At 41.5% G+C, this 23,651-nt stretch overlaps 1 protein-coding gene and 1 non-coding gene across 3 annotated transcripts; one reads left to right on the forward strand and one right to left on the reverse strand.

Annotated features, from left to right (window-relative positions):
- Positions 1-1,874: 1,874 nt before the first annotated feature.
- On the reverse strand, positions 1,875-5,747 carry LOC130461090 (uncharacterized). Of its 2 annotated transcripts, XM_056829021.1 has the most exons (4): positions 4,345-5,747; positions 3,089-3,398; positions 2,802-2,992; positions 1,879-2,726 (listed from the first exon to the last, which is right to left on the reverse strand). In XM_056829021.1, the coding sequence occupies exons 1-4, from the start codon at positions 5,557-5,559 to the stop codon at positions 2,133-2,135; spliced, it is 2,310 nt and encodes a 769-aa protein (XP_056684999.1). In that variant the 5' UTR covers positions 5,560-5,747; the 3' UTR covers positions 1,879-2,132. The 2 variants fall into 2 exon arrangements, with proteins under 2 accessions (XP_056684998.1, XP_056684999.1); XM_056829020.1 differs by having other exon boundaries at positions 1,875-2,726; positions 2,802-3,398.
- Positions 5,748-20,590: 14,843 nt separating this feature from the next.
- Positions 20,591-20,699, forward strand: LOC130462241 (small nucleolar RNA R71). Its single transcript, XR_008922347.1, has one exon. It is a non-coding gene; the product is annotated as a small nucleolar RNA R71 (small nucleolar RNA).
- Positions 20,700-23,651: the final 2,952 nt, after the last annotated feature.

Below are 23,651 nucleotides of genomic sequence, written 5' to 3' on the forward strand. Positions count from 1 at the left end.
AATGCTAACTGGGAGACAATGAAAGCAGCCTTGGACTTTCTGCCCGAGGTTAGAGGAAATGCAGCGCTCAGACAACAGCTGTACAAGATAAGGATGGCAAGAGAATACAACAAGAGAGTCTCTAACAGAGTGCTCAAAGTGGGAGATTTTGTCCTCAGAAAAATGGAGTCCACAGGACGAGCAAATGAACAAGGTAAGCTGACGCCCACTTGGGAGGGACCTTACGAGATCTATGATGAAGTTAGAGATGGAACCTACCGCATTCAAGACATGCAAGGCCGCCCTATTTCACGCACTTGGAATGCCGACAACCTCAAGAAATATTTCTTCTAGATATGTGCTAAGCCTTGTCTTACTTACCACGATCCATTGCCCAAGGGGCGGCCTCTAATGGTCATAGTAGGGTAGTAATTACTTTTGTAACCGGCTAAATTCGCCTTGCAAAGTTATAAATAATACTACTCTATTTGTTTCGTAATATTTATTGTTCGCACAATGAATATAAACATATACACTCCAATGCATAACAAAAGCCTAATTGTATGACGGCCTGAGAAGTGGCCCAGATTAGCAAAAACTCAGCAAGACTAATTGTTTGAAGCCTAAGTAGTGGCCCAGATTAGCACCAAGTTGTAGGCTGATCACCTATCCAACTACCCTCCTAATATAAGCAAGCCGCTGGCCGACCAGTACAGCATAATACGTGCCAGCGGCATGAACAACTTTGAAACATAGGTTGTTCGCTCAAAAGCCCAACGGCATGAACAACTTTGAAACATAGGTTGTTCGCTCAAAAGTCCAGCGGCATGAACAACTTTGAAACATAGGTTGTTCGTTCAAAAGACCAGCGGCATGAACAAACTTTGAAACATAGGGTGTTTGCTAAAAAGCGCGGCGGCACGCATGTTTGGCCGGCCAGTCCATTTGACGAGCATGTCTAGCGGCAATCATACTTATTGATTGACTTGCGTCAATCAATATCGTTATAGACACGCTCGCCAAAGAAAGTGACGACCAAAGTGGGGCCTAGCGCATGCTCAGTTGCCAGCGGCACCAACCACTTGGAAACAAAGGTTGTCCGCTCAAAAGTTCAGCGGCACGATTAACTTCGAAACAAAGGTTGCTTGCTAAAAAGCGCGGCGGCACGAATGTTTGGCCGGCCAGTCCATTTGACGAGCATGTCTAGCGGCAATCATACCTATTGATTGACTTGCGTCAATCAATATCGTTATAGACACGCTCGCCAAAGAAAGTGACGACCAAAGTAGGGCCTAGCGCATGCTCAGTTGCCAGCGGCACCAACCACTTGGAAACAAAGGTTGTCCGCTCAAAAGTTCAGCGGCACGATTAACTTCGAAACAAAGGTTGCTTGCTAAAAAGCGCGGCGGCACGAATGTTTGGCCGGCCAGTCCATTTGACGAGCATGTCTAGCGGCAATCATACCTATTGATTGACTTGCGTCAATCAATATCGTTATAGACACGCTCGCCAAAGAAAGTGACGACCAAAGTAGGGCCTAGCGCATGCTCAGTTGCCAGCGGCACCAACCACTTGGAAACAAAGGTTGTCCGCTCAAAAGTTCAGCGGCACGATTAACTTCGAAACAAAGGTTGTTTGATCAAAGTTAGGTGGCACGAACGTTTGGCTGTACAGTCCATTTGACGAGCATGTCTAGCGGCAATCATACCTGTTGATTGACTTGCGCCAATCAATATCGTTATAGACACGCTCGCCAAAGAAAGTGACGACCAAAGTAGGGCCTAGCGCCTACTCAGTTGCCTGCGGCATTAACGTGCTTAGTGTACACTCGGATGCACCTTGGCAACCATACCTATTGATTAAGCCTATTAAGCCTATTGATCAAGGAATAATCAAATTATGAAGAGCAAGTAAATGCGAGATAGGAGAAACATCAAAAAACCTATTTACTTATAAAACAACGCCCGTAGAAAGGCGTGTGAAAGTAGCTCAGAATTCCTGACCAGGAAAAAGAAAGAGAATTGTTGTGTGCTCAGCAGGCACAATGATACAGACGCCATCAGCGCCAAAACTTTACAACATAATTGTTTTTGCCCTTAGGCACTGGAACGCTTGAATAAAATTTTTTTAAAAAAAATAGGAAAGGAAGCAAATCAGGGGGCGGCGGCATCGTCCTCGTCATCAGATGATACAAACTCAGGGGGCGGCTGACCAAGACGTTCAGCAGCCAACACAGCGGCACTGTGCTCCATTCGCCGCTGGAACCACCCAAGATCATACTCTGACATGTGGCTCTCCCAGGCGTGCTTAACAGCGTCCTTGGTCGCTTGTTCCCCCTGATCATAGGATTCCAGAAGACGCTCACGCAAGGTGCGAACTTGCGATCTGGCCGTCTCTAGCTCCCCACGAAGATGCTCGGCTTCCTCAGCCGCCTCTTTGACCTGAGGGTACTCCCGCAACTGGTCCTGAAGCGCCCGTATTTCCGCCGCCGCTGTCTTGGCCTCCTCGACCATTGCCACCATGTCCTTGTCCTGCGCCAAGATCTTCTTAAGCAGCTCGGCCTTGTCAGATCTCAACGCAGCCACCTCCTTCGCTTGAAGGTCTATGGTCGTCTGCATCTGCAGGCGGACCTCTTCAATGGACTTGAACGCATAGTCACCATGGTGGGTGGACTCAGCCACCTGAGCTTTGAGCTCCTCAGCAGTGCGGGTCTTCCAGCTCTTGCAGAATTCCATGCGGCAGAACAACTGCAGAAGAAGCTACATATTAGTAAATGACTCTAAAAGGGAAGACAAGTACAAGCAAGTTGGAAATAGACTTACGTCGAGAAGAGTGGCCTGGATCGCACCAAACTGGGCGTCAGTCTTGCGGCCAGGAAGAGAAGCAACATACTCAGCGGGGACGGCCTTAAAAACCTTGCGGCATATAGCCACCCTATCCTTTGACGAATAGTGTGGAGTAGCAGGTACGTTCTCATCCTCGGCAGCAGCTGCATCCTTCCCTTTGTCTTTGGCTATAGGAAAAACAATGGCCTTAGGATGACGCGGAGAGTAAGAAGAACTGCCAGAGGAGGCTCGATACGTCTGAACGACGTTCGAATAATACTTACCGCCCGAAGACCTAGCTCGGCGGGCCACCTCCGCCGGTATCTGAGAGCGGACGTCGGCCGGGATTCCCGAAAGAGGGTCCTCCACCAAGTCCACCACCAGAGACGGCTTGTCCACGCCCATCTCTTCGTCATCAGGGCATCCCCCCTCAGCAACCTTCGACTCGTCTTTCTTCACGAGACGGCGAGGTAGGGGTTTTGGCTTCTTGAAGGTACTCGGAGTCTCCGAGCCAGCCGGCACAGCTCTCTTCTTCAGCTGGGACAGAGTCGTCCCCTTCTTCTTCCCTGACGCCCTAGCCGCGTCCTTAGCTTGCTAAAAAAGAAAGGACAGTCAAATATTAGGCCTCGTCATCTATCGCAAGTCACTCACCATGTAGTGGCTCGTCATTAAAAAGGACGCCCATCTCAAAAATGACGAGGCGTACCTCATCAATCACAAGTCACTCACAAGATAGTGGCTCGTCATTTAAAAGGACGCCCGTCTTAAAAATGACGAGGCGTACCTCATCAATCACAAGTCACTCACAAGATAGTGGCTCGTCATTAAAAAGGACGCCCGTCTTAAAAATGACGAGGCGTACCTCATCAATCACAAGTCACTCACAAGATAGTGGCTCGTCATTAAAAAGGACGCCCGTCTTAAAAATGACGAGGCGTACTTTATCAATCACAAGTCACTCACAAGATAGTGGCTCGTCATTAAAAAGGACGCCCGTCTTAAAAATGACGAGGCGTACTTTATCAATCACAAGACACCCACAAGATAGTGGCTCGTCATTAAAAAGGACGCCCGTCTTAAAAATGACGAGGCGTACCTTATCAATCACAAGTCACTCACAAGATAGTGGCTCGTCATTAAAAAGGACGCCCGTCTTAAAAATGACGAGGCGTACCTTATCAATCACAAGTCACTCAATAAATAGTGGCTCGCCATTAAAAAGGACGCCCGTCTTAAAAATGACGAGGCGTACCTTATCAAGTGCAAGTCAATCGCAGAAAAGTGGCTCGTCATTAAAAAGGACGCCCGTCCCAAAAATGACGAGGCGTACCCTATCAATCACGAGTCACTTGAAAAAACACTAACTAAGGGGCCCGTCAATAAAAAGTGACGAGGCCTACCTTAGCAAACACGGGTCAGATATCAGGATATCGGCTCGTCACTAAAAAGACGTCCACTGTAGACGCTGGACGGGAGAAGTTTAACTTGCAAAAAAAAAAAAAAAAAAAAAAAAAAAACAACAACCTAAGAGAATACTCACCTTCTCCTCCAACTCGGCCTTGGCTTTCTGCATCTTGGCCTCATAGATGTCCGCCATCCAATCGGTCATATCGCCCTTCCCAATATCCGCCGCCGATAGCTTGCTCATTCCTTCCTCTGTGAACAAAAGAAATCCAAAGTTAGAAAAAATGAATAGACCAACGCGGAACGGCACATAAATTGGCATACAACCTCGAGTCATGGAATATCCTAAGCCTACGGCCGCTAGAAAGGCCTCGTTCCGAAACTGGCTAATGTGCGGCAACCACTCGGCCGGCACATGGAAACTCTTATCCACTGTTAAGTGGTAAGTGTTGGCCCTGAACAGGACCATTATCTGATCCCACTCTTCGGCAGTAAGGGGGGGAAGGGGCTCGTCACGATCCATGAAGTTGGCGTCACAGTTCCAACGGCTCATTCTCTCATACATCTCCTGGTCGTCAGTGTAAAACACGACCCACCTCTTCCTCCACATATGCCACTTGCTGAGCTTGCCGACCACTGTCTGGTAGGTACCACGGCTGCTCAGATTAAACCACCCTTTGGCGGCACTGGGGGAACGAGAGAGGGAGACCAGATGCAGAAAGGCGTTGAAGGACGGCTCCACGTCGTTCAGTGCACATTTGGCAATGTAGCCAAAGATATCCGCCCATGAGTTGGGGGTCAGCTGGGCCACCCCAATATTGAAACCATCTAACACCTCCACAACGAAGGGGTGTGGAGGGAATCTCATGCCGAGTTTGATTGACGCGGCGTACACAGGGAATTCTCCCTCGGCAAGCAGGCTGACGGTCGAGTCCAGACCGGCCGGCACGCGCATTTGGTACCCTTCCCCCACGCAGAGGTCATCCCTCATCTTGGCTCCATGCCTGTCTAGCCACCGCATCCAGCCCACGTCTGGGTGAATCTCTGACGGAAGCAATTGGGCCTCCTCCCGTCCTCTGGGCTTAATAAGCTGGGGAGCAGCTTCTTGTTCCTCGGCGGCCGATGACAATGGAGCGACGCTTGGCTCCCCCACTGCCTGGCTCGCTGTACCCTCCGACGAGCTTGCCGCCTGCTCCCCCGCCTCGACGTACTCGTCGATCTCTTGAAAGAGTTCGGCAAATTCTTCGTCGACTGCCGAGGCGGTGGAAGAATATCTCTCCCTAGGAGGTGTCGATGCTTCTTCCCGCAAGCGCAGGCGCGTCGGATCTGCCGTTTGCTTGGTTCTAGCCATGCCTTCTGCATAGTGAACGAAGCACGGCTTAGGGGTGACCAACAATGAAGAAAAAGACGCGATTGGACGTCCGCCCCGACAAAAGATGAACGGCGGAAAAATCTTAAATAAAACCTTTAAACCCTTACCTAGTACTAAGAGGTCGGCCGCTAACAAAGAGAAAATGTCAAGAGGATAACAAAAATGGCGAAAACTAACCTTGAAAGATCTGCGAAGTACTTGGTGAAGAACAGGATGAGTATCGCGAAGAACGGGATGAACTTCACGAAGAACAGGATGAGTGTGACGAGGAAAAGGATGAGTCTTGTGGTGGCCGGAAATCGCCTGATGGTGGTAGGAACACGCCGGAAATCGCCTATGAAAGCTCTGTGAAAATGAAATGTAAAAAATGAAATTTACCCCCCTCACCTCTATATATAGGGAGGGGCAAAATGGAGAAAGGTGACACGTGTCACCATCCCAACACCTGACCCAAAGATGAAGATGCAAAACAAGAGTCAAGAAGCGATACCCGGAATGTGTTTCCAGAAATGCCCTTCTTGAGGGGCAAATGTTGTGGGCAAAATTACCGTGCCTTCGTGTACCAATGAGGACGTGACACATGGCACGTATTGCGCCCCCTAAGCAGAAATCATACGAAGTCTACTCCGAGGCATGAGTATTAATCTAGGTATCTACAATGTATGTATTTAAGTGTGTATAAATGTATGTATAACACCTATACCTGGAAAGGGGCTTAGTTAGTATGTATCCCAAGTGAATGACTAAGCACAATAGGCCCAAACAGCCCACTATTGCCAAAAGAGACCAGAGAATTGTAAGGAGAAAGGACACGTGTCCTCCTCCCATTCCCCAGCCAATCATGTAAGGGGAATATTAGGTCATTCCCCCAAAACCTAGTACTATAAATATTCCCACTTCCCTAGAAAAAGGGGTCACAATCAATACATTCTAGAGCAATTACTGCTCTGCCTTCTCTCTACTTTCTCTCTCTATAAAAATACAATCTTGTTTAATCTGTAAAAGTTACCAAGAAACCTCCCAGGTATCTCACCGGAAAAACCCCACAACACCACTAGTTTGTGTGCCAGAAAATAAGGGCGAAACTTCTTGCTGGCCATAAACAGCGCAAGTGCGAACTTCTCAATTGGAGAATATCTTAATTCAGCGTTTTGCAGGACATGGCTCACAAAATAGACGGGGAGTTGCACTCCTTCCCTTTCAGTCAGCAAGACAACACTCAAGGACCACTCGGAAATGGCCAAATATACATACAAAGTTTCCCCCTGGAGAGGACTGACAAGCCGAGGTAAGGTGTGGAGGTGTTCCTTTAATCGGACGAAGGCAGTTTCTGCCGCCTCAGTCCATTCAAATTTGCTCTTTTTCTTGATTGTGCCGAAGAAGTAATGACACTTGTCACCTGCCCTCGATAAGAACCGCCCCAGGGCTGCTAGACATCCCGTCAGGCGTTGGACTTCCTTGACTGATTTTGGCGACGTCATATCTATTACTGCTTGTACTTTATCAGGATCGGCCTCGATTCCCCTTTCATCAATGAGGAATCCCAAGAACTTTCCAGCTGTCACCCCAAAAACACACTTCTTTGGATTCAACCTCATCTGGTATTTTCGGAGCGTTTCAAAAGTTTCTCTTAGGTCAGCCAAGTGTTCTTCACGTTGCTTGCTTTTTACTATCATATCATCAATGTAGGCTTCAATATTGCGCCCTAACTGACCAGAGAAGACAGTGTTGACCAGACGTTGAAATGTGGCCGGGGCATTCTTTAAGCCGAACGGCATCACTTTGTAGCAATACAGGCCTTGCTCAGTAACAAATGACGTTTTCTCTTGATCATCTGGCCACATGGGAATTTGGTGAAAACCCGAGTATGCATCCATGAAGGACATCAAAGCATGACCTGCCGTTGAATCTACCAGCCGGTCTATCTTGGGCAAAGGAAAGTTGTCTTTTGGGCAAGCCTTGTTTAAATCTGTATAATCCACACACACTCTCCAGGATTTGTTGGATTTCGGCACCAACACTACATTTGCCACCCAATCTGGATATTGACTTGGCCGAATGAACACAGCCTCTAACAACTTCTGAACTTCTTCCGCTGCGGCTTTGTTTCTTGCTTCCCCATGATTTCTCTTCTTCTGACGAACAGGTTTTAAAGACTCATCTACATTGAGTTTGTGGACGGCTATGCTTGGATCGATGCCCGGCATTTCTTCCACAGCAAAGGCAAAAATGTCTTGGAATTCTCTCAGGAGAGTGACCAAATGTGCCCCAAGCTGGTCGTCAGGAGAGACCCCTACTGGCACCGTCCTATCTGGACGTGCTTCATCGAGGATGATTTCATAATGTCCACCAACCGACTCAGGTCATCTGGCTTCCATGTGCGCCGTGGCAATGGTGAAGGTTTCTTTCTTGACTTTCTCCTCTATCTCATCTAGCTTTCTTTTAGAGCTTGTTCGTGCTTCGTCAGTTTTTCCCCAAGCCTCGGGGCTTAGCGTAGTGAGATAACAGTCTCTTGCTAGCTGTTGATCACCATGAAAAGTGCCGACCTGGCCTTTATCGCAAACATATTTCATAAGCATAAGATGAGTGACGACTACCGCTTTGGCCTGGTTTAAAGTTGGACGCCCTAATATGATATTATAGGCTGTGAGGTCTTTCACAATTAGAAATCGGACGTTCAGGTTCCTGCTCTGATGCCGACCTCCCACTCGTAGGGGCAAAGTGATTATCCCTTGGGGATGAATTATGCCGCCTCCGAATCCAATGATTGGGTAATGTATCTTTTCAATGGTCTTGGGGTCATGCTCAAGACGATTTAGACAAGCTGTGCTGATAATGTCAGACGAACTCCCCGTATCTACTAATATACGCCTTACTTTGAGGTTTTCTACCTTCAATTTAATAACCAGGGGATCGTCGTGTGGAGTGGCGATCTTGCCCCTGTCTGATTCACAAATCTCCACTTTAGGGAAGTGGTCCATTGGGGCTTTTCCAGACAACATGACCTGCCCCAATCGGCTTGCATAGTCCTTCTGACCTCTCATTGTTGGGCCACCAGCGGCCAGACCCCCAGAAATGACGGCCACAATTTCTGGATCAGTGTCATTGCCGTCACGGCGGTATGACGGTGACTTGCTTTTCTTGTAGAATTTCTTACCACTTCCTCCTGCACTTGAACTGAGATATGACTTCAAGAACCCTTTGGCAGCTAACCCATCAAGAGCCCTCCGCAAACTCTTGCATCTTTTGTTTCGTGTCCTACATCACAGTGGAACTTACAGTAAAGAGAGCTGTCCCTAGTTTCCACCGGCGACTTCATGGGGAACGGACGACCAATCTCATATCTATCACTGACATCTAGCAGTATTGTGTACAAGTCAGTGTTGTACTCGAATCTTTCTTTATCATAGGGACGTCCTCTCTTCAGTCCTTGGGACTGAGTTGTCTGATAACCTTTCTTTTCAATGGCCCATGTCCCATTCGGACGGCTGGTCTTCTTATCCGATTTGTCTTTCCGCTGCGGATGGTCAGTGGTCTCTGTTCCCTTAGACTCTTTAGGGATGGAGCAGATTTCAGTGGCATGAATGAAGGACTCGGCCTCATGTAGAGCGTCGGCCATAGTTCTAACACTTTTCTTAACCAGGTCAAACTTAAAAGACCCCTTCTTAAGTCCCCTGAAGAAATTATCAAAGGCTACACCGTCAGGTAAGTCTGGAATCTGTCCAGACTCCAAATTGAAACGTCGAACATAGCTTCGCAAGGACTCATCTTTCCCTTGCTGTATTCGGCCCAAATGCATGCTCGTCTTCTTCTCCTCTTTATAAGCCATAAATCTTGCAGAAAACAACATCTCTAATTCCGCATAAGTATTGATCGTTCCAGCGAGCAACTTCTCGAACCATTTTGAGGCAACTCCTTTCAGAGTGGACGAGAAGTATTTGCACCAGGTTGCATCGGTAGTTCCCTGGACATACATATGGTGCCTATAGGCCAAGAGATGCACATCAGGGTCAGACGTGCCGTCATAGGCGTCAATAGCTGGCGGCTTCACTTTAGGCTCCTTGGGAGCGTTCATGATATCAGCACAGAATGGAGTGGTGTAATCAAGGATAATGCCGGCCACTCCCTGCTGAATATGGCATATTGGGTCCTGCCTCCTATTCTGGGATGTTCTACGCCGCTCGCTGTCCGCACGGCTGACATGAGTCCTGGTGAGACGGCGCGAAGGGGCAGTGAGGGGTGAATCTTGCATGACGGGAGTGGAACCAGTATCTGACAGCTCAGTTTCTTGAGGCCTATCCAGCTGAATGATCGGTACTCTTCTGGACGGTTCAGGTTCAGGCCGAAAAGTTGGTAGAACCCGACGCGGAGCTATGGGCTGAAGGGAAGTTCTGGTTCTGTCAAAGCGTCTGTCATGATCGTCATTTCGTGCTTGGTCTTGCCGCCAGACATTAGACCGAGTGAGTCCATTAAAGAATGGTATTCCCGTCCCCTGAGACTGAGAACCGATAATTTTGATCTCATTTTGTAGGGTGTCCATCTGCGTCTTGAAGCCAGCTAAGATATCTTTAAGCTGTCCAGCAGACACCGGCAAGTCTGGATTTTCTTCCATAACTGTGTCGGCATCAGCTCTCAAGTGGCCGCCTGGAGGAAGCGAAGGTTGACCCGTCTCATCGTCTACTTGAACCTGCTCAAGTTGCGGCTCAGAAGTAGGTTCAGGACGACCGCCCTGTCCTACAGATGGATTGCTTCTGTCGTCTCTCCCTCGAGGAGGACGACCACCATTGATTGCAGTCTCGTCGTTTTCGTTTCGACTGATGGGCCCGTCTCCGAAGTGCTGGACGTCTACCATGTTACCTTACCTCCCCACAGACGGCGCCAAATGTTGTGGGAGTTTTTCCTTGGATGATGACGAGGAGGTATCAGGTTCCACGTAGCGTTGAGTCCAGTCCACGTCGGCGGCGCACCTACAAAGCAAGAATATTCCCGTAGGAATATTCCCTCCGATGCTTAAATAAGACACGAGTTTTAAGAAAGAGTAATTAATAAACAGAAATGTCTGTCCATTTCTTGGGAATGTTTATTTTTTCTCGAATTGTCTGTCCATTTCTTGGGAAATGGGAATACTTATAGTTCCCCCTTTTTGGGGGAAACCCTAAGGTGAGCTCATATGATTGGTTGGTTTGCCAGATGGTGACATGTGTCACCATCATCAAATTCTCTATGGGCCTTGGGCCTTAAAGGGGTTAGTGTAATTAAGTCAGTCACTCAGGAGCACATGGTGACTTCTAAGTGGCAGCCAAATAGGCGGCCAGCCAGTTAGGGAGTGCCACGTGTCTAGCGGCAATTGGGCCACGTAAGCAAGGGTATTTTTACCCACATCACTGGGTATTAAGATCTATGTACAAAGATCTTATAATATTGTTTTGGATTAAGTAATGGCATTTACTAAATCAAACACGAAAGACTCCATTGGAGACATTCGACCCATATGAATAAATCTAAGTAAAGGATGTTTGAACTATGTATAAGCATTTACTAAGTTAAACATCAAAGGATCTAAGTGAGATTCTTAACCTATATTATATGTCAATGAATTTAGCTGGATTTAGTATCTACTGAAACTAGACGAGCTAAAGTTACATGAATAGAATTCAATTGGGAATTATTCTGCAAAAGAATTTATCATGTATAATATAATATGAGGATCGCCAAAAACGTATCGTATGACTTTAGGCATGACGAACATATACCAATCTCTATTGATCTAAGTAAAGATCAACTAGATTGAGATGAAGAAAAACTTATGGTACTTGAAAAGGTACATAAGAGTAGTTCTTGATTCAAGGAAATAAAGATATGCTAAATATTGATGCTACACACATAAACACTGGCAAAGGATCAAGCAAGATCCCTTTGGAGTTAACCATTGGCAAGGACGAGGTACAGAGCATCGTGTTTTGAAATGGCAACATGGTTTGGAGACCATGAGTTGTTGCGTGGGAAATTAAATATTAATTTCTATGTTCTAAGATACAGCTGGAAGGTCTTCCACATATCCGTGAACTGCTTGGATAGGAAAACCCAAACAAAGCGTCACTAGCAACCTATAAAGTTGAAGTAAAAGTAATTATTGACTAAGAAGCAATAAAACAGGGTTGTTTATGTTAAAGAGTTCTTCATTGAACTTAGGTAGATCACACGTCTGCTGGCTTGATGATTCTTCATTGCAGAATGCGTAGAACCACTCTTGAAGCAAGAAATACTAGATTACAAAAATAAACATACTCAAAAGATCTTATCATCCTATCTCGAAGAACACTCGATGAAAAGGATATTAAGATTGGCAAAGCATGATAACTAAACCTATGCAACAACTGAAAAGCAACACTCACATTGTAGCACTGGAAATCAAGCATAGCTTTGAATTCCATGAACTGTTTTAAAGATGGGTTTGAGGCCCATGGTTGTAAAACATTAGGGTTGAACATTTATCATATATGAAATGTATTTTCATATTCCATTTAATCTTGGTTTAGTATTAAATGATGAGTCCCTTCAATTTGACGATACATTCAAGATAGACTGTCAGGACCAGTCATGTGACTAAGAAATGTCTATCAAGTGAACTTGAATGTCAAAAGTTGAAAATGGTTCCTGGTCAGAGTTTTCTATAAAGATGGACGCATAGAAAACGTTAGACCACTAGAATGCAAGATGACTAGTAGTTCTTTTTCTTGAACTATGTGGACATGGAAATGTCGTAATCATTTGCATAGATACTTACTTTGGGAAGACTAGTATCGGACAGACCTATGAAACTTTACTGTAAGAGATGAAAATCTTTCATAAGTAAATTTCATTAAAACTATTAGACACTAATCCTCAATACCTGTGTGATTTGAGATTACTTGTTTGAGAACTGCTTACTTTGACGTTGTCAACCGTCGCACCGTAAAAGGAGGCTATAAAGGCAACGTTCAGGTAATCACCTATCAAATGAAGTCTAATCTCAAGATCACAAGATTGGGATTGTCCTCCCATAAATCGGGATGAGATGCTGAAAGTTGTACAAGGCCACTCGGAGAGCTAGAAACTGTAAAATGCATGGCCGTGCTCAGATGAATCATAGGCTATGATTATCTGTTTATTTGATTAGTTGAACTCTGAAACCGAGAAACACCTCTGGACATAATAAGGATGACAACTCTTACCTTATGTTCAAGAGCAAGCATCGAGTAACAAAGGAATTAGGAAATGCACACTTGTCCCTAAGGACAAGTGGGAGACTGAAGGAAATAATGCCCTTGGTCCAAGTATGCATTTAATGGTAAGAGGCCGCTTCAGTTCAAGTGGAATTAATGATATTAAATCCACAGATTACTCTTGACTGAACCCGTAGGGTCACACAAATAGTACGTAAACAGATCAAGTATTTAATGGCATTAAATACTCCATCTATGGATATTCGGAATCGACGGATCTTGGTTTCAGTGGGAGCTGAGATCGTCAAAGGCAAATAATGAATACTCCGGAAACGATGATATTGCCGGAAACGGAAATATGGATCGTATCAGAAATATAAATATTATCCAAGTCGTAGATGTTGCCGTAAACGGAAACATGGTACGTAGCGGAAAATATTATCGGAAATGGAAATATTGCCGGAATCTGAAATATTGCCGGAAACGGAAATATTGTCGGAATCGGAAATATTATTGGAATCGGAAAATAATTCCGGAAACGGAAATATTAAATATTTGTTCGAAACGGAAATTAATTCCGGAATCGGAAATGTTAAATATTGTTCGTATCGGAAATGAATTCCGGAATCGGGAAATTAATCGGAAGCGCGTCGTACGAATTAGCATCGGACGAGACTTGCTAGACGAAGGCCCATCATGAAGCCAGACCTGCGTCCAACAAGCCAGCGCGCCACACAAGACAACCAAGGCCACGCCAGGCCCAGCGCAAGGCCAGGCCCACCAGACCAAGGCTGCGAGCATGGCTGCTCGCGTGGGCTGCGAGGCTCGCGTGGGCCGCAAGGCTTGCGTGGGCTGAACGCCCGCAAGGGCCGTGCTCTTGTGTGTGTGTTTGTGTTGGATCCAAATCCTAAGTCAAGTAGGATTCGAATAATGATTGATTTCCTAATCCTAATAGGATAAATTAAGAGTTTTAATAAAATTCTAATTAAGCTAATTAGTTTCGTAGTAGGATTCCAATTTGTTTTCCATACCCCCATAAATATGTGATCCTAGTTCATAAGTATTCAAAGTGAGTTTTTGAGAGAAAAAATTCAGTCAAATAATTGCCCCATAAATAATTGCCCCATAATAGCCGAAAATTCTCGTACCTTGAGGGAGATTCTAGTTAGTCAATCTTAAGGCGGATCCGGACTTGCTGTGGACTTTCTACGGAGGGACGACACTTGGAGTCCTAAAGAATTGTTCTTGTTCGGTTCGGGCGCAGCTAGGGAGGGCACGCTACAAAGTGTATGCATCTGTATTATGCTAATTGTTATGTGGCAATTAATTTGGAATCCTGGCATTTATGGTTATTTCCGCATGATTTATAATCATTTATATGTATCATAACCTAACATTTAGCACCCTAGTTGATCAACCAATCTTACCGCTTCCTTTCCCCTAAGTTTGAATCTTCCCTCATAGATGCGCAACTGTATTAGCTCATGCCTCACTTAATTTGATTACCCTCGTCAGGACTTGCACAAAATCTTACCCTCCACCGTTAAGGGATCAAAAGTGTACTTAGGAGATCAAATATGACTTTTATATGGTTGTACATGGCTTAGGTTAAGGGTAGGGAAATATTTTGGAATGTGGTGTTAAATAGAGTCAAGCTAAAGGAGCAAATGAACAATAAAAACATGACATTTGTGATGTTTTGTCTCAACATTCAGCCATAATTATCTGCTGCCAGCATCTTTAATCATCATATAACATCATACTACTAGTGAACATTATCCTTGCAATAATACATTTTCAGCAACTTCAAACAATTCATACATATGAATACTCTTTCTATTCATTTTTTTTTTTTTTTTGTATTTGTTTTTTTTTTTGAATAACAACTTTTTCCATAATCTCCCAAACAACACAATTATACAAAACTCGAATAACGGTTCTCCATTTAGCTAAGCTCGGGTATAGGCCATTGGCTTGTACTGTACCGTTTGCCAAGAAAGGTTTAAAGCTCAATAGGGCTAAGAAAATGGAATTTTTTTTTGAATACAATAAATAACAAAAGGCCTAGATATTCTGGATGCTCTAATTATATAAATAAAAAAATTGCCTCAATCATTTCTCCCCTACACTTTGGTCATCGATCTCGGGAAGCTAAAATGCAAGTCCCAATTTGGGCGATCAATACGGAGGAACATAAAGAAGTGGGTCTTACGAGGTTCGTGGCCCTCCATTTTGGGTTTCATCGCACAAAGGGAAAGCGAAACCATGCAGCACAAACCATGTCAAAGAGGGGTTTATGCAATCTTTAATACCATTCATATTGATCCAATGCAAGCTAGTTTGTGACAAAACCATAAAACTTTTTTTTTTCACTTATCAGTCATTTGGTTCGGAAATCAAAAGAACCAACATTTATTTTCCTATGTCACAAGTACAACTGAGTATGCTTAAATATGACAGAGAGACTTGTATTGAAATTTTGACAGCATTTCGTTTAAAAATGACGATTTCTAACCACTCCCCCCCCCCCCCCCCCCCCCCCACACTGAAACTTTGCATTGTCCCAAATGGAAAAAAATGTAGAAAAGTTAGAAGAGACTTAGCTGGTTATGGGAGGTGCCAGAAGAAAACAAGATCTTCATATTTGGTGTGAAGTTGTATTAGAGATCTGATGAGAACTGTGTTGCTCAGCAAATCGTAGCACGCCCCACAATAATGGCATCACAAATTTCAGAAGTTAGGTGGTTGCATTGTGTGAGAGTTTAAAACGACCTGAACAAATCTTTGGAAAGAATAAACAAAATAGCATCAGGTGCAAGCGGAATCATGTCCCTCTTGTTTCGGTCTGCCTGTACTAGAAAAGAACAAAAAATAACCTGTCCACCTTTTTTTTGTAGCTAAAATTAAAAACTAAGTTATTAACTAAAGCTGAGAAAAAGAAAAAAAAAACAAAAACGAAAACACAAAAATGAAATTATAGGAAAATGAAAATAAATAGCTCTAAGCCTTGGGTTGCCTCTCAAGCAGCGCCTTTATTTCCCGTCGTTGGCTCAACGTATAACATTCTTCAGTCTTTTGAAAGCTTTATTTCTTCAATCATCCCTGCTTGTTCATACTCATAGAATGCTTTTAATCTGTGACCATTCACCTTGAATACTTTACCGGAATCCACACTTTTAATCTCAACTGCACCATGATCAAATATATTAGTAATAACAAAGGGACCAAGCCATCTAGATCGAAGTTTTCCAGGGAATAATTTCAAACGAGCATTGTATAAAAGAACTTTTTGTCCTACAGAAAAAGTAGTTTTTACTATCCTTTTATCATGAAATGCCTTAGTTTTGTCTTTGTACATCTGAGAATTTTCATAAGCCTCTAATCTGATTTCTTCAAGCTCTTGCAAACTAAGTTTTCTCTGCTTCCCAGCCAAATCATAATCCATATTACATTGCTTAACAGCCCAATAAGACTTATGCTCGATTTCCACAGGTAAATGACAACCTTTTCCAAAAACAAGTCGATATGGTGACATCCCTAAAGGAGTTTTGTAAGTTGTCCTATAGACCCATAATGCGTCATCTAGCCTAAGGCTCCAGTCCTTCCTATTAGGCTCACCATTTTTTCTAATATTTATTTGATTTCCCGATTAGACACCTCAGTTTGACCGTTTGTTTGAGGGGGATAAGCAGTTGCTACTCTATGTGTCACATGAAATTTCTCAAGAAGAGCACCCAAAGTTTTATTGCAAAAATGAGTTCCTCTACCACTAATTATGGCCTTTGGCATGCCGAGCCTATTAAAAATGTAACTCTTAACAAACTTGACAACGGTCTTAGCATCATCAGTTATGGTGGCAATAGCCTCCACCCGTTTAGACACATAGTCCACAACAAGAACAATGTAAAGATTACCAAAGGATGAGGGGAAGGGGCCCATAAAATCAATGCCCCATACATCAAATATTTCACAAACAATGATTCCATGATGTGGCATTTCATTTCTCTTAGAGATATTACCTGTTTTCTGACATGGTTCACAAGACTTAACAAAAATATAAGCATCTTTAAACAACGTAGGCCAATAAAATCCACACTGAAGGACTTTATATGCAGTCCCCTGAGGACCAAAATGTCCCCCAGCTTCCAAAGAATGACAAAAATTGAGAATAGAAGTGAATTCAGATTTATCGACACACCTGCGCATGAGTTGATATGCACAACATTTCCAAAGGTATGGGTCATCCCAAAAATAATACTTTGATTCAGATTTAATCTTTTCCTTTTGATCTCTAGACAATGTAGGAGGGAATGTTCTAGTCACTAAGTAATTCACCATGTCAGCATACCAAGGAGTATCAATACGGCATAAAGAAATTAGTTGTTCATCAGGAAAGAACTCGGTCATTAACGGCCAATCATCTCTACGAACAATCCTACTTAAGTGGTCAGCAAGACAGCAACCAGATTCTCTACACCCTTTTTATCCCTAATTTCAAGGTCAAATTCTTGCAACAAAATCATCAATCTAAGCAATCTAGGTTTTGACTCTTTCTTTTTTAACAAGAATTTAAGAGCTGCGTGATCAGAATATATAATCACATGAGTGCCAAGCAAATAAGGTCTAAACTTTTCCAAAGCAAAAACAACAGCATACATTTCTTTTTCAGTAACAGTGTAATTGTATTGGGCAGGATCAAGTGATTTAGAAGCATAATGGATCACGTAAGACTCTTTATCTTTCTTTTGACCTAAAACAGCACCTATTGTCTTATCACTAGCATCACACATGATTTCGAAATGCAATGACCAATCAGGTGGTCTAATAATAGGAGCAGAGGTCAGTTTATCTTTCAGATCATCAAAAGCTTTCTTGCATTTATCATTAAAGCCAAAAGCAACATCCTTACCAAGTAAAACACACAAAGGCGGTGCAATTTTAGAGAAATTTTTAATAAAACATCTGTAAAAGCCAGCATGCCCTAAAAATGACCTAATTTCACGAACACAAGTAGGATAAGGTAATGAACTAATGACATCAATTTTAGCTTTGTCAACCTCTAAACCTTTAGCACTTACAATATGTCCAAGAACTACACCTTGTTCAACCATGAAATGACACTTTTCAAAATTCAATACAAGGTTAGTTTCAACACATCTTTTCAGAACTCGAGACAGACTATGAAGGCATCTATCAAATGAATCACCAAAAACAGTAAAATCATCCATAAACACGTCCATATCTTTTTCAATTAAATCAGAAAAAATACTCATCATGCATCTTTGAAAAGTTCCAGGGGCATTGCACAATCCAAAAGGCATTCTCCTAAAGGCAAATGTACCAAAAGGACAAGTAAAAGTGGTCTTATCTTGATCTTCATAAGCTATTGGAACTTGAGTATAACCAGAATAACCATCTAGAAAACAAAAATAAGATTGTCCAGCAAGCTTTTCTAGCATTTGGTCAATAAAAAGCAAAGGAAAATGGTCTTTCCTAGTAGCTTGATTAAGCTTCCTATAGTCTATGCATACTCTCCAACCATTAGGAACTCTAGTGGGGACAAGCTCGCCTTTATTATTTTCAAAAACTGTTATTCCGCTTTTCTTAGGGACCACATGAATAGGACTTACCCATTGAGAATCAGAAATAGGGTAGATTACATCCGCATTTATCCATTTAATAATTTCCTTTTGAACAACTTCCCTCATAGAAGGGTTTAACCTTCGTTGAGTTTCTCTAGTGGGTTTAGCATTTTGTTCAAGAAATGTTCTATGCATGCACAAGGTGGGACTAATGCCTTTTATGTCTGCTAAAGTCCATCCGATTGCCTCTTTATAATTTTTAAGCACATTCAACAGCTTTGCTTCTTGATATTCATTTAAAGAACTTGAAATAATTACTGGCAAAGTTTCATTAGCACCCAAATAAACATATTTCAAATTAGAGGGTAGGGGTTTTAACTCTAAATTTGGTGCTTCAACAATAGAAGGAATCAATTTAGGCACAGATAAAGGCAAAGAAAAATCAGAATTTTTATTTTCAACATCACCAGCCACATCAGACGTAGCTACAATAGAAAAATCAGGCATTTCATTCTCTTTATTATCATTAAGAACATCAATTTTAAATAGTTTATCACACCACTTATCAAATACATCCTGAGCCATCCAATCAAAAGCATCAAAAGTATCTATTGAACTAACATTATTGCTATCACTTGGGTATCTCATAGCATCAAAAATATTAAACTTAATAATTTCTCCATCAAATTCCATAGTTAAGTTACCCTCATGAACATCAATTTTTTTCTTAGAAGTTTTCAGAAATGGTCTACCTAACAACAAGGGAACACTATCACATCTATCACCCATATCTAGAACATAAAAGTCAGCAGGAAAAACCAATTCATTCACTTGGACAAGTACATCTTCTAAGACTCCTATTGGGAATGCGTTAGATCTACCAGCTAACTGAATAACAATATCAGTTTTAGACAAAGAACCCACATTTAAAGTATCATAAATAGATTTCGGCATAACATTTATGGAGGATCCTAAATCTAGCATACACCTCTCAAACTTAGAATCTCCAATTTTGCAAGGAATACAAAACATGCCAGGATCCTTACACTTTGGGGGAAGCTTCTTTTGGATAATAGCTGAAATATTTTCCCCCATACTTACCTTTTCAGAAGGACGAAAATGCCTTTTGTTAGTACAAAGTTCCTTAAGAAACTTTGCATAACGAGGTACTTGTTTAATAGCATCAAGAAGGGGAATATTGACTTCAATTTTCCTAAAAGTTTCTAAAATTTCATTGTCAAGCCTCTCTTTCTTAGCTTTAGCAAATCGAGAAGGGAAAGAAGGCAAATCTTTAAAACGAGAAACAACAGAATCAGATTCAGTTTTACTCTCCCCTTCATTTTCTTTTTCACTCCTTCACAGTACCCTCACTTTCCACTCTTTCCCTTGATCCAACTTTAGGATTGACTTCTATCTCTTTTTCAACTTCACGGCTTTTCATTTTAGGTTCAGTTAACACTTTACCACTCCTAAGTGTGACAGCTTTAACATGACCATTGGGATTAGGGATTGTTTGTGATGGAAGTTTACCTGAAAGTTGAGTTTCAAGATTACTTAGAGAAGTGCAAATCTGACCTATTTGAGTGTCTATGTGATGAAGGAGCGTGTCAGTTTTCTTTTGATACTCAACACCCTGGTTATGGACTTGCCCTATTTAATTTTTTAGTTGCTTAACTAAATCTTCTAGTGATGGACCAGATTAGGGTGGTGGATTTGGTTGACCGTATTGCCTTGGTTCATTAGATTGTGGAAGTTGTGGTCTACTTCCATATCTTAGATTAGGGTGGTCTTTCCAACCTTCATTATAAGTCTGTGAGTAAGGATCATATTTCCTTTGGCCAGAATAACCACCTATAGCATTCACATCTTCAGATTGCAAATCAGGACATTTATCAGTAGGATGAGACTCATTATAGCAAATTCCACAAACTCTAGCTTTAGACTCATTACTAGCAACAATTTTAGACACAAGAGTAGTTAAAGTAACAATTTGTTGAGCATTTTCTTGTAATTGATTCTGAATACCACTTAAATCAACTCCATTTACTATTTTAACATCATTTCTAGTCCATGTTGTTGGGTGTTTTGAGCCATATTAGAAATTAAAGCCCTAGCTTGGGTTGGTGTTTTATCCACTAATGCCCCCCCACTCGAAGCATCTATCATACCCCTATCAGTAGGAAATAGGCCTTCATAAAAGTATTGAATTAATAGTTGGTCACTAATCTGATGTTGGGGACAGGATGAACATAATCTCTTAAAACGTTCCCAATACTCATACAAGGACTCATTATCATGCTGCCTAATGCCACATATCTCCTTCCTGGTGGATCCAATTAGACTTGCTGGAAAGTACTTTCCTAGAAAAGTTGATGCCATAACATTCCAAGTCGTAATTGATCCAGCAAGAAGATAATACAACCAATCTTTAGCCAAATCTTGCAAAGAAAAAGGAAAAGCATGCAATCTAATATGATCCTGTTCGACTCCTTCAAGATTCATAGAAGAACAAACAACCTTAAACTCTTTTAAATGTCGATGAGGATTCTCACCTGATTTCCCATAATATTTGGGAAGAAGATTAAGGAAACCTGAATTCAGTTTGAGGGGTTTTTCCAGCTTTGGAAATACAATGCAGAGAGGATCATCTCCCGTATTTGGGGCTGCCATCTCCTTCAAGGTTCTTTCACCCATTTTTGCTCCTTTTAGATTATCTTCTGTTGGTTTAACTTCCTCTGGTTTCACCTCTTCTGGTTGATCGCGTAGATTAATATCTCTCTTGACTTATGATGTTCACATAATCGATATACTTCCTGATTCGCTTGAGTTTAGGATTAGGTGTGCCACCGCTCATTCACCTGAAAAGTAAAAACTTAAAAAGTTAGTTACTATTCTCAAGATTTAAATGAATGCATAAAAAATTAAGAAATTGGACATTCTTAAAATTTCGGGTCACGTAAATGAGATTAGAATATATAATGATAGTTAGGTGCTGCATCTAAATACATGACTCCAATATTACACTAGTCTGGAGAATGAACATGTCAGCAACTTTTTTAATTCCTAAGCCGATATTTAAACTTTGTTCATAACTGAATTCTTGAATGGCATGAAAATCAAAATTGATTTACCTAACAATGCTTTATTTATAGTGTAACAACAAGAATCATGAATTCATTTCAAGCCACAATAATCAGTTAGAAAGAGAAACTAACACCTGAAAACACTATACATTTCTAATGAACATTATGCTTTTATTATAACAGCTACTGCAAATGCATTCAATAGCCACTATAAAATAGAATTCAGTATAATGCATTCAGAAAACAGAAACTCATCACATGCATCCCCCTAGTTACATTTAAAGTTGAATCACCTAGACATAGTTGTGCATAGTCTTAGTAATTGCTCTTTGAACCAGAATTTATATATTACAAATATCCTCATTAACACCTCGCTGAGAGTGACAATAAAGGGTGATTATGAGGTTTGATCAAATAGCATCACAGAAGACTAATCAGAATACTTTCAGCAACTTTTAAAACAGATTTACAGACATCCTTATAGTTCACACAAAATCAAGCAATAACCTCCTGAACCCTAGTTGGACAACTCCATGTACTTTGAGTTATGGCCGTATGATAGAACAAGATGTAGATAAATTTCAGGTAATAGACTTCGGTGATTACTCAAAATGAAATTTTCAGCAAGTTAGAAGTAAGTTCAGGTTACTTTAACACCACAAGACATTAGAAATGTAAACTAGCTTGATTACACACCCTAATGTAAACTAGACTTCAGCATAACAGGTAATAACAAGTTCCATTGATTCAGAAATTTACAGCTATTAAAACACTATGAAAACAGTGATCTAGTAGGGTAACACATATAATTTAGCAATTTTTTTATTATTATTATTCTTTGAACTCAAGCTTTCCATTGATTTTCACTCTAGTTTATGCATCTAACCGTAGTATTTCATTAATCGTAATGCATAAAATAAAATATATGTGCAGAGATTTCAGATTTAGCATAGCATATGATTTAAAGAGCTACTCACAATGTCAAGTAAAAAATTATAAAACGAATACAATGGAAGCTACTACTTATAAATGTAGAGAAAGTGTCTCTGCCTCCTTGAATAATCCAAATACCAGTCAGCAGAAATAAAGAATAGCTAGGCACATCGTATGCAAAAAAGAAAAAAAATTAAGAAACATACTATAAGATTAGAAACTTCAACCTAACCAAAGTTTATTTAGACAACCAAATATCACAAGGAACAATTAATAAAAAAATAATTATAAATCAACTAAATTCCAAAAGAAAATTTAGTATCTTAGTTAAACTTTAAGTAAAGAAATAATATAAATCTCACCGGCAATGGCGCCAAAATTTGATACGTGTCGTTTCCCGTATTAAATTAAAAACCTATCTTAGACCTTCAAAAATATTAACTAGTAGTAAAAGGGTAAGAAAGGGTCGATCCCACGAAGAGACTACTAATTTGTAACGTCAAAATTTATCTAACCAAACGAGGCCTACATCCAATCCGACATAAATATAGAATACCTAGCTTATACAGTTATATACCTATTCACAAAGAAGGGGGGTATTTAAGACTCACTTACACGATCTAAGTAAGAGCTAAATAAATAACTAAACTAGTTATTTACAAGTGACAAGCAAACAAGCCCAATTGATATGGTTTGATTATAGGAAATTAGGAAGGCCATACAATTTAAAGTCCATTTTCCAAGTAGCCTAATCTCATTTAACACTTAGTTTGGGAAATAGGTTGTGAATTTACCGCCGCGATAAATCTAACCCTAATAAACTAGTTTCATTAGAACAATCCATATACTTAATAAAATTAAAGTGATCCGCTCACTCCTAACAATACTAAGTCGTTTACTCTAAATAACCGATTAACGTCGCGTCAAGTAGTAATCTAGCATAGTCTAATTACTCCACACCTGTAATCGTGCACTATCACAAATATGAAGATTAAACCTAGAGCAATGAATCCAACAATCATATGAATTGAATAAATACCAAACTCAACATTAATCAGAAAATACTCAGCGTTTTTTCGAGTAAGACAAACTTCCAGGAACATGAAAACTAAAATTAAACCTGAGTGTAATGAATTGTAAATCCAAAAAAAAACAATACAAGTACTCTCAATTGAAAATAGAGAAAGAGAAAACTCATGGATTAGGAACTACACCGCAGCAGCTGCCTTCGAGTTCACCGTCAATGGAGGTCGCCCACTTTCAATACC

Source organism: Spinacia oleracea, chromosome 5, assembly GCF_020520425.1.
Source record: "Spinacia oleracea cultivar Varoflay chromosome 5, BTI_SOV_V1, whole genome shotgun sequence".
Lineage (NCBI taxonomy): Eukaryota > Viridiplantae > Streptophyta > Magnoliopsida > Caryophyllales > Amaranthaceae > Spinacia > Spinacia oleracea.

Excerpts from the sequence above, each read along its gene's own strand:
- LOC130461090 (XM_056829020.1), bottom strand. The coding sequence starts at position 5,559 with ATGGCTAGAACCAAGCAAACGGCAGATCCGACGCGCCTGCGCTTGCGG. Across the intron at positions 3,399-4,344 it reads AGGCCGAGTTGGAGGAGAAG|CAAGCTAAGGACGCGGCTAG; the intron begins GTGAGTATTCTC and ends TTTCTTTTTTAG. Across the intron at positions 2,727-2,801 it reads TCCAGGCCACTCTTCTCGAC|TTGTTCTGCCGCATGGAATT; the intron begins GTAAGTCTATTT and ends CTTCTTCTGCAG.